We start from the raw sequence: 18,250 nt of genomic DNA on the forward strand, positions 1-18,250 counted from the left end.
CTCTGGTCAATGACATATGGGTAACAAAAGATGTATTAATACATCTCCGGTCAATAATGTGTTAAAATATTGATATTCATATTTTTGTATTACCATTGATTAACATGAATAGGGGTTAATATCCAAAGCAAAGCAATTTAAAAATTAATTATTGGGGTCATCTTAACCCTACTTACATCAAGATTTGAATAAATCAATGGCTAAAGTTTATTACTTCCATTAAAATTTTAAGACTAATCAGGAAGTAGTAGTGTTTTTATTTCTACTGTTTTCATAGAATGTAAACATACTTTTTTCAATTCTGTTAATCATGGAAAATTCTAGATCTCTTACAAAAGTAGATAGACTAGCCTAATGAAACCCCATATACTCATCACCCAATTCAACCATTGTCAGTCCATGGCCAATTTTGTTTTACCCATTTCCCCCCTGCCCTCTTATTTTGAAGCAAACCTCAGCTATCATTTCATCCATAAATACTTTAGTAAAAATACACCTTTTCAATCTTAGCATCTTCCACAGCAGCAGTTTAGTGCAGTAAACATTTGTCTTGTGCCTCTTGTTTAGAAGGTAGACAATAAACATACTATAGTGATTATTAAAATGAGAAAGAAATAGGCACTCTCCTAAACAAACTTATGGTATAGTGGGAATGGGGGAAGATAAGTGTTCATTAATTTGGTCTTCCTTGATGATAACAAGTGTTATTAAAGTATTAAAAAGTCAGATTTTTTAATGCCTCATAAAATGGGTATTTTATGTTTCTAACAATGTGAGCTGATATGAATTATAAAAGTTTTTTATCCTTTAATGCCACTGTGATGACAAATGAGATTGAGAAATGGTGCTAAATATTTTTTAAGTATTTAAATTTCCTTATTTAACTTAATTTCTTGATAACAGTTTTTTTCTGGTACATACACTGTTTCAAAGCATGATTTTATGTGACATGAACAGATATTCAATACCTATCAGATATTTTTTCTTAGCTGCTGTTTCTACTACTGAAGAGCCTAAAAGTCCCTGAGGCAATTTCTATACTGAGGCTGATTTTACATGAAAGAGCTTTGCTCTAAAAGTGTTTCCTTGTGAGCTGTCTCTGAATTCAAAATTGTTATCAGTGGAACCGTGGAACTAATAGTATATAGGCTCTTGGGTCCATGTCACCTGCCCGCTTGAGTATAGGCTCCCGGGACAGCTAGGAGATCTGTGGCAATGAGCAGGTTCAGCTGGAAAGGGCATGTTTCTACCCCAGAACCTGTTCAAGTTGTCCTTTCCTTGTCACTGCACATATAATAACTCCCATGAAATGTTAAAAATGTTGCTTCTTTGTTTAAGAAAAAAATGTGTATTGAGTGTGTGGAAGAAGAAAAGCTGTATGTTCCTTATTTCACCAGTATTGGTTAAAAAATTTTTTTACATTTATGTATTGCCACAGTGACCTCATGTGGGGAAAACATTTATTTCACACATTTTTATTAACTCTTAATCATTGTACAAATAGGTTTCAAACTGAAATTCAGACGGTGAATAAACAGTTCCCATGTGAGCCATTCAAATTTTTGGAGCCAACTTTAAGACTGGAGTATTGTGAAGCATTAGCTATGCTTAGGGAAGCTGGAATTGAAATGGGAGATGAAGAAGATCTAAGGTTTGTTTGTCTTTGTGATTTTTAAAACTTTAGTAATTAGATTTAAGATACAAAAGAATAAATATATTGATGAATGATGGTTTTTTCACCCAGTTGATAAACTTCAGTTTTATTAATTTTGGTATATAGTATCATGCTTGTTTTGTTCAATGTGTGATCTGAAATAAAATGTTATGTTTAGGGCTTCCTTGGTGGCGCAGTGGTTGAGAGTCCACCTGCCGATGCAGGGGACACGGGTTCGTGCCCCAGTGCGGGAAGATCCCACATGCCGTGGAGCAGCTGGGCCTGTGAGCCATGGCCACTGAGCCTGCGCGTCCGCAGCCTGTGCTCCGCAATGGGAGAGGCCACAACAGTGAGAGGCCCGCGTACAGCAAAAAAAAAAAAAAAAAAAAATGTTATGTTTAATGTGGTTTGCCTAAGCTTCAGTATTTTTGTTTATAAACACCATTTTTGTGCATTTTTCCCCCTGCTTCATATTTGTAATGCTTTAAAGAAAATATAGGGCCTTTCGCCTGTGATTTTATCATCTAATATGTGAACTCTCTTTTTAAATCAGTGGTGTTAGAGGGTATAGACAACAGCCTAAATCTGTCCCCATACAGGATTAGCGTATGAAACTTTTAAAGATCTCTAAAAGTTGTACAAGTCACTGATCTTTGATATAACTGTATTATATTATCTAAATTCAGATCAAACAATTTATAATTTTGAAATTAATTATATAGTTTAATAAAGATTAGAGATTTCTGTCTACTTATCTTTTATTCAAGGGTTCTTAAGTTAAAATATTTAAGCCAACACAATAATTCATATCAATATAGGAAGGGAGGGTTTTTTTTTTAGGGTTATTTTAAAAACATATTTCGCCTAAAACCCTTCATTTACCTTTATTTGTTTAACAAATATATATGTGTTTGTGTGTACACATATGTATATATATTGTTTTAATCATCCTGTACATTGCTAGATGACATTTTAAGGAAAACCATAAATCCTATAATTACTTTAAGTTGGATAATATTTTTGTAAGTATTTTGGAAATTTTACTTAAATAGGATAGAACTTAAAGCAGCAAAGTCCTGGCTATAGAAATGTAATTGGTTTATATATATACACTGTTACATTTTACTTGGAAGTACTGATTTTTGTTTTGTAAATCTTTGATAAAGAGTAAAAAAGGAGAGACCATTTTGGAGTAGAACCATTTAATGGCAAGAGAAGCCTATGTTGGTATGGTAAACTTTCATTATCTGTAATTGTAGGAAACTACTTCATCCATGCTATTTGTGAATCAGTGAATTGCTAAATTCTATTTATTTAAATATTATTGAGCAGCACCTACTAACTGTACCAGGTGCACTCATAACTGGTTTCCAGTAGTAGTTGCCTTTTTAAAAAGGAGCAGAATAGACAACTATGTATTTTGGCTAAATTTTTTATCCTTTGAGAACTTCAAATAGAAGAGGTTCCTTATTAACTTAAAACTCTTTTAAGTTGCTGTTTGATCTTCAGACATCTGATTTCCTGTTTCTTTTTCAGTACACCAAATGAAAAACTGTTGGGTCGTTTGGTAAAGGAAAAGGTAAGGACTCTTGTACATGCTGGATTTCTTTTTATAAATTTGAAACATACCCTGGAACTAGAGAACAGTTGCAAGGGGGGCTAATCTTCCTAGAATGGTAATATTCTAGAATAAATAAAAACCAAGGGGGATAATATATTTTTTTTAATTCTTAGGAAAATAAAAAGTACTCAGACAGGCTTTGCCCAAATGGTATGATTAGCTCAGTATTTGATTTTTGTATAAGTTGTACTGAGGTACCTCTAAAGTGATGTCTAGGTCTGATTGTCAGATTAGTTAGAGAGAACCTCAAGATGATTTTAAATTATTTAGAAATGGTCTTCCCTCACTACCCTTGCTAATTCATGGGACTAGAGGGTGAATGAATTTCCTTTATGCCTCTTACATGAAAGCTACTTTCCTATCTCATTTTCTAAAATTCCAAAGAGGAGAAAAACTAAACTTAGTGTGATCTTTAAAGAAATTAAGAAAATTGTGTAATTGAATAAAAACAGTCCTTGAGCTCCTCCTGCTGGTTGCACTCAAAACTGTTCAACTGACTGGGGAACTAGCCTGTTTGTGAAACTGCATAGTACTGAGTTTATACCTTTAAAATGATGTTTCAGTAGGGCCATTTCTAATTTGTCAGCTCTGTCGACATTCTCTCTATACTCCAGTTTTAGGAAAAATGTTTAACATCAAAACAGTTGAAACGTGACTGGTTTCTTTTTAACTAAATGTAGGTCACATATTCTTTCTAACAAAAGTCTCATAATTTCATGTTAATGTTATTTATTTCAATTGTAGTTTTCATCTAAGAAAACTACCAAATTAGTATCTAAAATATTAGATATCTAAGTGAAAATTTAAATTACTGGGGGGAATAATCAAGGTTTTTTTAAGATGAATATAGTAAAAGACGTCAGTTTTTCCCAAAATAATTTATAGATTTAATGTAGTTTTTGTAAAACCCAATGAGATTTGGGATAATTTAACAAAAATAGTTATAAAATGCATCTGAAAAACTAAATGAGCTAGAATTGCAATGCAAAAAAATGAAAATCAAAGAAGTTTATCACAGCATAATTTTCAATGGAGGAGAAATTGTAAAGATATTACATGTCCAAAAAAAGAAAACGAAAAATGCATATTTGAACTATGATCGAATAGTCAACAACTCCTAAAAATTAAGTATATTGGAAGAATTTATAACATGGCAAAAGACTGTAGGATACAGGTGTTACTTGAAAGAAGCAGAATAGTTACTGTATATAGAGTGTAATTACAGTAATTTTGAAGAGCAAAACATGTATAAAAAAAGACAGTTAATTGAAATGGTAGCCTTCTTTTTACTTTAATTAAACTTCTTAAAAATCTGTTTTAATCATATTTATTCTTTTTATAGTATGATACAGATTTTTATATTCTTGATAAATATCCATTGGCTGTAAGACCTTTCTATACCATGCCTGACCCAAGAAATCCTGTAAGTAATTTGATTTTAAATAACCTGTTTGGGGGAAGAGGGAAAACTTTATTGTCACTGTGTCAAGTTGTACGATGGGAATAATGGTTTTCATTAGTAACTTGCAGTTTTGATGGACACGTTTTTATATGTATTGCTACTAGTTTCTGTCAGGTCAAAATGATACTGTGAAATTTGAATATTCTAGAAAATTAGTCTGCAGAACCTGTATTAAAAATAATTTTCATGTGTTTCTTTTTTTAATTTATTATTATTATTTTTGTGGGGGGCTGTGTTGGGTCTTCTTTGCTGTGTGCGGGCTTTTCTCTAGTTGCAGCGAGCAGGGGTTACTCTTTGTGGCACTGCGTGGGCTTCTCATTGTGGTGGCTTCTCTTGTTGCGGAACATGGGCTCTAGGCGCGTGGGCTTCAGTAGTTGTGGCGCAGGTGCTCAGTAGTTGTGGCACACAGGCTTAGTTGCTCCGCGGCACGTGGGATATTCCCGGACCAGGGCTCGAACCCGTGTCCCCTGCATTGACAGGCGGATTCTTAACCACTGCGCCACCAGGGAAGTTCCTCATGTCGTTTTTAAAGATATATGAGGAAGTAACACTATATAAACAACAAATACTATTAATAGATTTGAAGACTTTACCAAATCATTTTATTATTGACCTTGAACTAAGAATTCACATTCTATCCTGGTAGTTAATCTAAATAATGTCTTGTGGCATTTCATTGTTTTTCCTCTGCACTGGTTCCCCAACTTTAGTGGGCATCAGAATCACTTGGAGGGCTTTTAAACCACAGATTCGTGGGCCCCATCACCAGACTTTCTGATTAGTTGGTCTGGGGTGGAGCTTGATAACTGGTATTTCTGATAAGGTAATACTGAAGCTACCAGTCCAGGAATCACACTTTGAGAACCATTGGTTTATTGAAAGGCAAGGAAAGAAGTTAAAACCTGATAAGGAATAGTTTGAGCTATGGTAAATTGATGTTCAATTTACTTTCCTTAAAATAATGGCGTTTTAAAAGTTAAAAGGACTAACACCTGTTGATAATTTGAAGTTCCAAAAGTGATCTCAAAATCATACCACACTTAAAAAATTTCAGATGGTCAAGTGAAATAAGAATCAGCACTACTTCTTGAAAGAAGATATAATGTTCTGATTTGTTGTTGGAAGGTGTGGGAGAAGGGGAACATAAAATCTGATAGAGGCAAGGAAGAACTTATTATTCAACCGTCACTAGTTTAATCCTGTTTTAGAGAAACAAATCATGTTTATTGGAGCAGGTTCCATCCTTAATTGTAGGAAAAAATGGACTTGCTCTTCATGCAACAAAGGGTGTTTTTCCACATATGTGTGATAGGGTGATAGCCACTTGAGTGGTATTTTTTTGTTTGTTTTTCCTGCAGAAACTGTCCAACTCTTATGATATGTTCATGAGAGGAGAAGAAATACTGTCAGGAGCTCAAAGAATACATGATCCTCAGCTGCTAACAGAGAGAGCCTTACATCATGGAATTGGTAAACAACTTAAATATATTGAGGAGGGCCGTGTATATTCTGAAAACAATAAATTTTAAAACCCTTTAAAGAATTTTCAGAAACAGTCATTTGTTTTAATCTTCATTGTACAGTAATTGCTTTTGCAATTTTTTAAAGCTAAATAAGATGATAAATTATGTGGGGTTTTTTTTATGTTTGTTTTGTAGATTTGGAGAAAATTAAGGCATACATTGATTCCTTCCGCTTTGGAGCCCCTCCTCATGCTGGTGGAGGCATTGGTAATATTTCTTTGTATTATGACAATATTTCCAACCCAGATTTCATTTGTCAAAGTGTTCATTCAGTTCTAACGAAATTTCTTCAGCATTAGACTCCAAAAAGTAAATTCTGTATATTGTTATTGCCTACAAATAAGTTCACAAGTGCTAAGTGTAATACAAATTTGAATTATAAGAATTTTTTAAGTGAGTTACGACTAAATGAAAATTTGATTTTGAGTATCCTCTTTTCTTTCTGTACCCATGAGTTCATTCAGGTTAGCCCAGATTAAAGCTCTCCCTCAGGTTAGTTCAGATTGCTACTAAATGTTTTTGTTGAAATGTAACATTTCATTGGCTTTTAGAACCACTTCTAGAGTATATGTAAGATGCTGCTCTGTGATTGAAAATGAGTAAATATTTAACTTACTCAACTTTTGGATGTCCGTATCAAAAACTCTTAAGTTTTCTATTGTTTGTTTTGGGGTTTTTGGTAAACAGGTAATATACTTACAAAAATTTCAAATTCAAAGCATATAGAAGAGTGTACATTCACCTCCCTACAGAAAACTATTGTTTCTAGTTTCCTCTTTGCCTTTGCAAAGATAATCTTTAATATGCAAAGCTACATGCACTTTTTAAAATACATTTTTTATACAAATTATAGTATACTATATAAACCATTCAATACCTTGCATTTTTCACTTACTATATTTTGTAAGTTGTTCCTTATCAATACTTGAGCTTTTTCATTCATTTTTAATCACTACATAGAATCCATTGAAAGGGTGCATGGTAATCTTGTTAACCAGCTTCCTATTGATAGAAATGTAGGGTATTACCAGCCTTTTGTTATTACAAACAATGCTACATTGAATATATACATAGTTTAAATTTCAGTGGGAAATTTATGGCTATTTTCTCTTAGAATATTGAATGATGCGCATTTTGCATGATATTTTACAGACTTTTGTAACTATGTAAATTTTCATCGTGCTTGTGAAGAAAGACACTTGAATGGTTATCAAAATACTACCTATTTTTGTTAATTAATATTTGAGTGGAAGATGGGATATGGTGATTTCTTTTTTTTGATTAGTGTTAGGTTACTATAATACAAGGTTCAAATTTACATCTGCAGATGTTTTTGAGTAAGGAATAGAAACATAAGTATTAATTATTTTATTTATATTACTTTTAGATGTTAAATGTATTAAACTTAAAAGTTGTTGATATATAAAAGTATTCTTTGACGTTGCCTTCTTTGTGGGATGTATTAGCCTGCTACAATTCAGTGAACTAGATATATCATATTGCACACAAAAAGTTTCATTTGCTAGTTTTGCTGTGTTTCCCAGGTGATACTTGATCTTAATTCTTGTCAGTAATATAGTATTTAAGTCACATGTCAAAATCAGACTCTTCTACATTCAAAACATTTAGTACAATAATGTATTATAGAGTCTTTTATGCTAGGAACCATCATGTTTCATGTGTATTGAATTATAATAAATTTCTGGTAACTTCTGTTAAATCAAATTTCCGTGAACAAGTTTATGACTTTCATCTTACACTGATGGCCTGGACTACATAATTAAAATCTGGTCTCATTTGAAAACATAATAATAGGCTTATAAAATATTTTTTGTTTGTTTAGATCATAAATTTTGGATATTTACATAGATTTTTGTAGTTCACATTTCACGGAATCCATACAGCTTAAGAATATCTCATTTAGTCCTTCCCACATACAGCATCATGTGTTTCTGAATCAGACCCAAAATATTCCATTTTAAACTCAAAATAATAGAAGTCATTTTTCTTCCTAACAAGGAAAAGCATTTTGTTGATCAGTGATATTATTTTGGTAGTTTTCAATAGGTAAGACCCTGGGAGATTTTCAGAAAATGAATTAATGATTATTTTGTTTTCTCCAGGGTTGGAACGAGTGACTATGCTGTTTTTGGGCTTGCACAATGTTCGTCAGACCTCAATGTTTCCCCGTGACCCCAAACGACTTACTCCTTAAGGAAACTGTTGCTTTTTATTCTTTCCAGTACCTGCTATTAATCAGGCTGTACCTTAGGTACTTAAAATATGCAATAAAATAAATGTCTTATCCAAAGTGCCACAATTACTTTTGGACTAATTCAGTATAGGTTACTTTAAAAGAGAAGATTTTTATAACTTTGGACATGCTTCAGTAGGAAATGGTTGAACATTTTAATGAAAAATTCATATTGTTATGTTAAACGTTCATATATTGCATTACTACAATAAATGTTAACAGCAGTTTTAAACAGTTAATATTGTGTAAATTTTCTTTTCTATATTGCAGTGGCTACAATATTAATGTCTTACATTTTCAATATTTGGTCTTATTTTTTTAAATTCTGACGTTGAGGTAAGAATTTTAGGGGAGTATCTGAGATTTTAATGAATGTATAATTGGCATATCATGGAAAATTAGGCAGAAAATATCAATTCTTAAAAATTGTGCTCAGAAATGTAAAGCAGGTGAGAATACTGGTTAGAAAATATACAATATAATACATTGTTAAATAATCTAAACCTGAATTTCAATAAAATTTTAAAGCTAATTATAGTTGTTTCTGTGTAACTTCATGGCAATGTGATTTTATAACTGGTTCTTGGCATTTATAATTTGGGAGAAGAAAAAAAATAGACATCCCGTTTATGTAAATGATTAAAAGCAAATGAAAACTGATATATGCATAACATGTATTAATCAAGAGGTAAATTCAGATGGGTGTAAGGATACAGTTCTTAAAGCTGAAAGCTTGGGTTGCTTTAATAGTTTATTTCACATAGATTAAAAAATACTGCAGAGGGGCTTCCCTGGTGGCGCAGTGGTTGATAGTCCGCCTGCCAATGCAGGGGACACGGGTTGGTGCCCCGGTCCGGGAAGATCCCACATGCTGCGGAGCGGCTAGGCCCGTGAGCCATGGCCGCTGAGCCTGCGCGTCCGGAGCCTGTGCTCCGCAACGAGAGAGGCCACAACAGTGAGAGGCCTGCATACCGCAAAAAAAAATTTTTTTTTTTTAAATATTGCAGAATTTTCTGTTTTTGTTTTTAACTGGTACTGGCATTTCGTGAATGTCACTAAAATGCACTCCCACTTCCCTCCCAAAATGAAATTTCTGTTTAAGAATTACAGTTAGAAACACTTTTCCTCTCGAGTTTTAAATATGTTGATGCTGATGTTAATTTTATGGTGAACCACGCATAATGGTGAGGAACAAAATAATGTAATGCAGATATTTCCTACAGGAAAAGGAAAAATAATACAGAAAAAAGTAAGAGGTTCAGAAAGGTAGAACATTACCCTTGGATCATAAATATCTGCCCATTATTTTTTTTATTTTTTTAATTTATTTATTTATTTATTTATTTATGGCTGTGTTGGGTCTTCGTTTCTGTGCGAGGGCTTTCTCTAGTTGCGGCAAGCGGGGGCCACTCTTCATCGCAGTGCGCGGGCCTCTCACTATCGCGGCCTTTCTTGTTGCGGAGCACAGGCTCCAGACGTGCAGGCTCAGTAATTGTGGCTCACGGGCCTAGCTGCTCTGCGGCATTTGGGATCTTCCCAGACCAGGGCTCGAACCCATGTCCCCTGCATTGGCAGGCAGACTGTCAACCACTGTGCTACCAGGGCAGCTGCCCATTATTTTTTTAAAGTTAATTTATTTCACCATCTAGATTATGAGCTCTTTGAGAGTAGAGACTCAATTTTTATATCTTTCTTTCATAACCTACCAAAGTATCTTGAGTTTGGTAGGCACCCCAGAAGTGTTTAATACATTTAAGCTACACCAAGAATAAAATGAACTATACCTATTTTTTTCTGTATTGCATAATCCCCAAGCCCCAAAATAGTATAATAATAACAGCCCTAGAGCTATTCTTCTCAAGTTCATAGAATTATAGCTTCTTTCAAAATAAATGGTTTATAACATCTTAGAATGATGTAATCTTTGTATGTAATTTTTTTTATAAAGCATTTCAAACATGTCAACCAGATTAGAGCATGATAAAAAGGACACCCCTATACTTGCCACCAGGCTTTATCAAATCTTAACATTGTCATATTTGCTTCAGATATTTTATTTTCTTTTTTAGAGAAAAAGTAGTGGATACAGTTAAGGTTTCCCATTTACCCACCCTGATCCTATTCCTTCCTACCTAGTGTAACTACTATATCAATTCAGTGGGTTTTTTAAAACTCTTTTCCATGTTTTTATATTTTAACTAAATATTTGTTTCTATAAACATTGTCTAGTATTTTGCAGATTTATTTGATATGTGTATTCTGGGATTTTGATGGAGTTACCTTGAATTTATAAATAATTTGAAAAGACTTGGAATTTTCATCTATTCAGTCTACTAATGAGTGAACATGGTATATTCCTTCCTTTTTTGTTATTTTTTCTTTAATTGTGATGTTCTTTAATATCTTTCAAAATTACTTTTTAATTGGGAATTCCCTGGCAGTCCAGTGGTTAGGACTCCATGCTCTCACTGCCCAGGGCCCGGATTCGATCCCTGGTCAGGGAAGTAAAATCCCACAAGCTGCGCTGCACAGTCAAAAATAAATTACTTAATTAAATTAAATAAATTACTTTTTAATTTTTCGTTTATGCTAGAAAACCTTACCATTTTTTTTCTATTGGAAATGGGACCTTGTTTTTCGCTTTTTTAAATTGTTAGGCATAAGAACACTATCGATTATCAGTTTTTATTTACTTTTTTTATGCAGCAACATTTCCTGAACTCTTATTAGTGCTATAGTTTCTATTGAGTGTCTTGTATTTTCAAAGTAGACAACCAGATGTGAGGAAGGATAGCATAGTAGTAAAAAGTATGGATTCTGTGGCTATACTACTTGGATTAGGGTTAGGGTTAAGATCCTGATTTTACTGTTTACTAGCTATGTAACCTTGGGTAACTTGCTTATCCTCAACTTTCCTTATTTTCATAATCCTATCTCATGGGACTACTGTGGGAATTAAAAAGCATGAAACTCTTAGAACACCACCTGGCACATAGAATAGTGTCTGGCAAATAAAGACAGTTTTAGCTCTTCCTGTCTAATTCTTGTGTCGTATTTACTTATTGTATTAGTTAAGCCCTTCAGTAGAATGTTGAATAAAAGCAGTGATGTGAGTGTGCTTTTCTTGTTTCTGAATTTTTTTTTTTTAAGTTGAAGCTGGGATCCATGTTCTTTTATTAATTTATTTTTTTTCTTTGGCTGTGTTGGGTCTTGTTGCTGCACATGGGCTTTCTCTAGTTGCAGCAAGCGGGGGCTACTCTTCATTGCAGTGTATGGTGCCCTTTATCAGGTTAATGAGTTTCTGTTAAGAATGAGTCCTGAGGGCTTCCCTGGTGGCGCAGTGGTTGAGAGTCCGCCTGCCGATGCAGGGAATGCGGGTTCGTGCCCCAGTCCGGGAGGATCCCACATGCCGTGGAGTGGCTGGGCCCGTGAGCCGTGGCCGCTGGGCCTGCACGTCCGGGGCCTGTGCTCTGCAACAGGAGAGGCCACAGCAGTGAGAGGCCTGCGTACCGCAAAAAAAAAAAAAGAATGAGTCTTGAGTTTGTCAAATACTTTTTCTGTATTTGCTGCAATTTTTTTCCTTTAGTTTTGAATATGACAGATGATAGTAATACAAATTCCTGATATTTTTCTGGAATAAATACTACTTGATTATGATGTCTTATTTTGTGTCTGTACTACTGAATTAGACTTGCTAATATATACAACAAAATTCATTCATCTTAAGTGTGTAGTTTGATGTATTTTGGTAATTTTATATAGTCAGGTAACCTCCACCTTAATCAAACTACAGAACATTTCCATTGCCCTAGAAAGCTCCACAGTGCATCTTTATAGTTGCCACCTCTGGCAACAAAGATCTTTTCTAGAGTTTCATATAAATGGAACAATATATAGTCTTTTGTGTTAGACTTCTTTCTTTAAGCATGATGTTTTTGAGATTCATCCATGTTGTTGCATATATTAATAGTGTACTTCTTTTTATTGATCAATAGTATTCCATAGGATTGATATGCCATAATTTGCTTATCTGTTTACCAGTTGATATACATATAAGTAGCATCCAGTTTTTAATCTGTAGTGAATAATGGTGGTATGAACATTTGCTTGCAAGTCTGTGCAGGCCTGTTTTCATTTCTATTAAGTAGATACCTAGGAGTGAAATTTCTGCGAACTATAAGAAGGTATATTTAGCTTTATAAGATACTGCCATACATTTTCCAAAGTAGCTGTAGCATCTTACATTTCTGCCAGTAGTGAATGAGAGTTTAAGCTGCTCCACATCATCAGCAACACTTAGAAATGTCAGTCTTTTTTTTTTTTTGGCTGCATTGGGTCTTCACTGCTGTGAGCGGGCTCTCTCTAGTTGTGGCGAGCAGGGGCTACTCTTTGTTGTGGTGTACAGTCTTCTCATTGTGGTGGCTTTTCTTGTTGTGCAGCACGGGCTCTAGGCACGCAGGCTTCAGTAGTTGCAGCACGCGGGCGCTAGATCGCGCAAGCTTCAGTAGCGCCATGCAGGCTCAGTAGTTGTGGCTCGCAGGCTCAGTAGTTGTGGCACAGGGGCTTAGTTGCTCCGTGGCATGTGGGATCTTCCTGGACCAGGGATCAAACCCATGTCCCTGCATTGGCAGGTGGATTCTTAACCACTGCGCCATGAGGGAAGTCCCAGAAATGTCAGTCTTTTTAACTTAAGCTATTTTAGTGGTTGTATAGTAGTATCTCATTGTGGCTTTAATTTTCATTTCCCCTGTGATTAATGATGTTGAGCATCTTTTCATGTCCTTATTGGCCATTTGTATATCTTCTTTGGTGAACTGTCTTCATATCTTTTGCTCGTTTCTTTTATTGGGTTGATTGTCTTCTACTTGATAAGGGCTCTTTATATATTCTGAATATAAGTGTTTTGTCAAATATGTTTGGCAACTAGCTTCTCCCAGTCTGAAGCTTGCCTTTTCTTTTTTTCCTTAGTTTCCTTTCAAAGAGCAGAAGTTTTTGATTTTATAGTTGTGCTCCTGTGGTCTATTTAAGAAATCTCTAACTAACCCAATGTCACGTGTATTTTTTGTTATGTTTTCTTCTGTAATTTTAGTAATTTGAGCTGTAACGTTTACATCTGTTTTCCATTTCGAGTTAATTTTTGTCTACGGTATTTGTAAGGGTTAAGGATCTTACCCCCCACCCCTTCATGTAGATACTTAGTTGATCCAGACCATTTGTTGTAAAGACTATCCTTTCCCTGTTGAATTAACTTGGCACCTTTGTAGAAAAGAGTTAACCACATAAATATGGGTCTATTTCTAAACTCTGTTCTATTCCATTGATCTGTGTGTCTGTGCTTGCACCAAGACCACAGTGTCTTGATTTTTGCGGTTTTAAATAAATCTTGAAATCAGAGAGTTTAAGTCCACCAGCCTTGTTTCTTTTTCAGGATTATTTTAACTCTTCTAAGTCCTGTGCCTTTCTATTTATATTTTTATATCATCAATTTCTTCAGAGAAGCCTGCTGAGGTTTTGATTTGGATGGCACTGACTGTATAGATCAGTTTGGGGAAAATTGCCATCTTAACAGTATTGAGTCTTCCAATCCATGAATATAAAACATTCCATTTTTTTTTAGGTCTTCTTTAATTTCCTTTTGTAATTTTTTTTTTAGTTTTCAGTGTACTAGTTCTGTGTACTAGTTCATCATACCTCTTTGTAAATCTAACCATGTGCTTTTGGAAAGAATGTGTATTCTGTCCTTGTTGAGTGTAGTGATAGAGTGTTTATAAAAAGTATTACTGGGTTTTTTGTCTAGTTCTTTCAATTGCTGAAATCAGACATGATTTTGGAATTGTCTTATTTCTCCCTGTAACTCTGTAAATGTTTGATTCATGTATTTTGAAGCTTTTTTATTAGGAATATACACTTATATGATTGTTATGTCTTCCTGATTAATTGGCCGTTTTATCTAATGAAATGCCACTTTATAACTCGAGTAATGCTCTCTCGTGAAATCTGTGTTGTCTGATAGTAATATAGCCATTCCCATCTTCCTGTGGTTATTGTTTACATGGTACATCTTTTTCCATAATTTACCTTCAGCCCACCTCTGTCTTTATATTTAATGAGTTTCTTATAGACAACATATAGTTGGATCTTGTTTATCCATTCTAACAATCTACATTTTAATTGGAGAGTTTATCCCAAAAGGTTTAATGTAGTTATTTATATGGTTAGATTTGTATCTACCATTTTTTGTTTCCTCCTTGCCTCTTGTTTTTTTTTTTTATCTATTTTTCCTTTCCTGTCTTTTTTTAAATGACTATTTCAATAGTTTTTAGAATTTCACTTTAGTTTTCCTGTTGGCATTTTAAGTAAACTTATTTCTATTTTTTTTTTAGTGACTGCTCTAATAATTATAATATACATTCTTAACATTTACAGTCCACTTAATAGTTGCTAATTTTATATTTAAAGATTTTATATCTATGTTTATATCTGTGTTCTTTTTCATGTTGTTCTCTTTCAATTTGGATATCTATGGCATATCAGTCTCTGATTTTTGAAATAGTTTGTTTAAGAGAGAGTTGTTTTTGTTTTGTTTTGTTTTTTGGCCAGGCCACATGGCTTGCAGGATCTTAGTTCTCCCAACCAGGAATCGAACCCAGGCCCCCTGCAGTGGAAGCACAGAGCCCTAACCACTTGACTGCCAGGGAATTCCCAAGAGAGAGTTTTATATTTAATGGAATAATGTTCATAGTATTCTCATGGTTTTTAAAAAAATTAATCTTATCTTTTTGTGCCTTTTCTCTCTAACTTTTTAAAATTATTGTCTTATTAGACATTTATCTATTGTTAAAATCTCTTCAGCTGACATTTTAAACTTTTGATTCTATTAATCCTCTCTATTTTTTGTATTTTAGTTCATTAATTTCTGCTCTTGTATCATTTTTCTTCTTTCTGCTTTCTTTAATTTTTTTTTTTTTACACCATTAAATCCTCTTGTTGCCTACAAACAGTTTGCTGTCAGTACCGTATAGTTGTTTTTCCTTTGTAGATAATCTGGCCTCTTTCCTTGGTAGCATCTAACTTGCCTCTTTATCTTTGATATTCTACTACTTCCTTATGATCTGTTTGACAGTTATTCATCTTGTTCAGTATTCAGTGTGCCTTTTGTCTAGGACCCATATCTGTTTTCAATTACGGAAAATTCTCAGCAAGTCTCTCTTCAAATACTGCTTCTTCACCACTTTCTCCATTTTTTTTTTTTTTTTTGGAAACTCTAAACAGCTAAATTTGGGCCTCTAACCATTCTATTGTCTCGTATTTTTCATGTTTGTCTCTATTCTGTGTATGGATGAATTCCTTGGTCCTGTCTTCTGATGTATTTAATTATTCTTCAAATATGCCTTGTCTAAAATTAACCTCATTTGTTGTATTTTTTTATTTCAATGACTATATTTTTCATGTCTAAAATTTTTAATTAGTTTTTATCTCATTTATGTCTATTTTTGTTCATACATTCTTTGGTGACAATTATGCCATCATTTGTGTCTTTCAGTTTTTTATTACATTGTACTACAAAATATTTTTGCCTGTGTCTAATTTTGTTTTTGTCTCTTCTTGACACATGTTTACATAGAAGGGGTTATCACATGTAAACTCATTGGACCATCTTGAGGAAGGTGACTATAATATGAAAGAAGAAAATAATGCTTAAACAATGAGTAGATGCTATCTCCTAGCACAGTAGTTTTTGTACTAAGTTGTTACCAGTTGACATTTGCAGTGGCTGAGTGTAGCAGGCTCCACAGGAAGTTCTGTCTAGCTGTTGCATGGAGCACAAAGCATTCTGCTAGAGTAGAGTCAAATTTGTAATGAGGCTTTTGTCATAGACCCATCTCTTGTATTGCATGACTTCCTGCATTTCAGATTTCTTTTTCTCCTTAACTTATAGTAACAGTACTTTCTGAAGTCAAACTTTGTTAACTCAAGCTGAAACATGTTTAAGACTTTTAAAAAATATTTTTCCTTTAAGTGACTGTTATATACAGTACATTACTGTATAGATGGATCAGATAGGAATATATTTTTCAGCACAGAAGCTCCTGTAAGCTCTGGAAGGTTTGGGGTTTTTTGTTTGTTTTCATTTTTTACCAGCTTTATTGAGATATAATTGACATATCTGGAAGTATTTAGACCATTACAGTTGTCTTGCCCATGGGTCAGCCTTCTTTTTTTTTTTTTTTTTTTTTTTGCGGTACGTGGGCCTCTCACTGTTGTGGCCTCTCCCGTTGTGGAGCACAGGCTCCAGACACGATGGCTCAGCAGCCATGGCCCACGGGCCCAGCCGCTCCGTGGCATGTGGGACCCTCCCGGACCGGGGCACGAACCTGTGTCCCCTGCATCGGCAGGCGGACTCTCAACCACTGCGCCACCAGGGAAGCCCCAGCCTTCTTTTTTAATTAAAATTTTAATTAACTTTTTAATTAATAATTGACTTATAATACTAGATTCAGGTGTACAATGTACTGACTTTATATTTTTATACATTACAAAATGATCACCAAGATAAGTCTAGTTACCGTCTGTCACCATAAAAAGTTATTATAATATTATTGACTATATCCCAATGCTGTACATTTCATCCCCATGACTTACTTTACAACTGGAAGTTTGTACCTCTTAATCTCCCTCACCTGTTTCACTCATCTCCCCACCCTCTTCCCTCTGGCAACCACCAGTTTGTTCTATCTATGAGTCTGTTTCTGTTTTGTTTGTTCACTTGTTTTGCTTTTTAGATTCCACATATAAGTGAAATCATATGGTATTTGTCTTTCTCTCTTTCACTTATTTCACTTAGCGTAATATCTTCTAGGTACTCATCACGAAGGGCAAGATTTTATTCCGTTTTCTGGCTGAGTATTCCATTTTGTATATATACCAAATATATATACTGGAGGATAAAGAGGTTATACATATATATAATGGATAAAGAGAATATATATATATCCTCTTTATCCATTCATCTATTGATGGATGCAGGTTGCTTCCATATCTTATTATAAATAATGCTGCAGTGAACAAAGAGGTGCATATATCTCTTCAAATTGGTGTTTTTATTTTCTTTGGAAAAATACTCAGGAGTAAATTTGTTGGATCATGTGGTAGTTCTATTTTTAATTTTTTAAGGAATTTCCATACTTTCTATAGTGGCTATATTAGTTTACATTCCTACCAACAGTACACAAGGGTTCCCTTTCCTCCACATCCTCACCAACACTTGTTATTTGTTGTCTTTTTAATAGTAGTCGTCTGACAGGTATGAGGTGATATCTCATTGTGGTTTTGATTTGTATTTCCCTGATGATTAGCGATGTTGAGCATCTTTCCATGTGTCTGTTGGCCATCTGTATAACTTTCTTAGAAAAATGTCTATTCAGATCCTCTGCCCATTTTTTAATTGGGTTTCTTTTTTTGATATTGAGTTGTATGAGTTCTTGGTATATTTTAGATATTAACCCCTTATCAGATAAATTGTTTGCAAATATCTTCTCCCATTCAGTAGATGGCATTTCCATTTTGTTAATAGTTTCCTATTCTGTGCAACACTTTTTAGTTTGATGTAGTCCCATCTGTTTATTTTTCTTTCCCTTGCCTGAGGAGACATATCAAAAAAATATTGCTAAGGTCAATGTAAAAGAGCAGACTGCCTATGTTTTCTTCTAGGAGTTATGGATTCAGATCTTGCATT

At 34.1% G+C, this 18,250-nt stretch overlaps 1 protein-coding gene across 2 annotated transcripts in view; it reads left to right on the top strand.

The window, feature by feature from the left end:
* DARS1 (aspartyl-tRNA synthetase 1) overlaps positions 1-9,046 on the top strand; it is a 67,376-nt gene extending 58,330 nt beyond the window's left edge. For both annotated transcript variants that reach the window (XM_019925508.3, XM_004316510.2), the window contains exons 11-16: positions 1,505-1,651; positions 3,191-3,233; positions 4,618-4,698; positions 6,096-6,207; positions 6,396-6,467; positions 8,384-9,046. In XM_019925508.3, coding sequence (XP_019781067.1) covers positions 1,505-1,651; positions 3,191-3,233; positions 4,618-4,698; positions 6,096-6,207; positions 6,396-6,467; positions 8,384-8,475 — 547 coding nt within the window. In that variant the 3' untranslated portion in view covers positions 8,476-9,046. The remainder of the gene's footprint in view (positions 1-1,504; positions 1,652-3,190; positions 3,234-4,617; positions 4,699-6,095; positions 6,208-6,395; positions 6,468-8,383) is intronic.
* The last annotated feature ends 9,204 nt before the right edge of the window (positions 9,047-18,250 follow it).

Source organism: Tursiops truncatus, chromosome 7, assembly GCF_011762595.2.
Source record: "Tursiops truncatus isolate mTurTru1 chromosome 7, mTurTru1.mat.Y, whole genome shotgun sequence".
NCBI classification, from domain to species: domain Eukaryota; kingdom Metazoa; phylum Chordata; class Mammalia; order Artiodactyla; family Delphinidae; genus Tursiops; species Tursiops truncatus.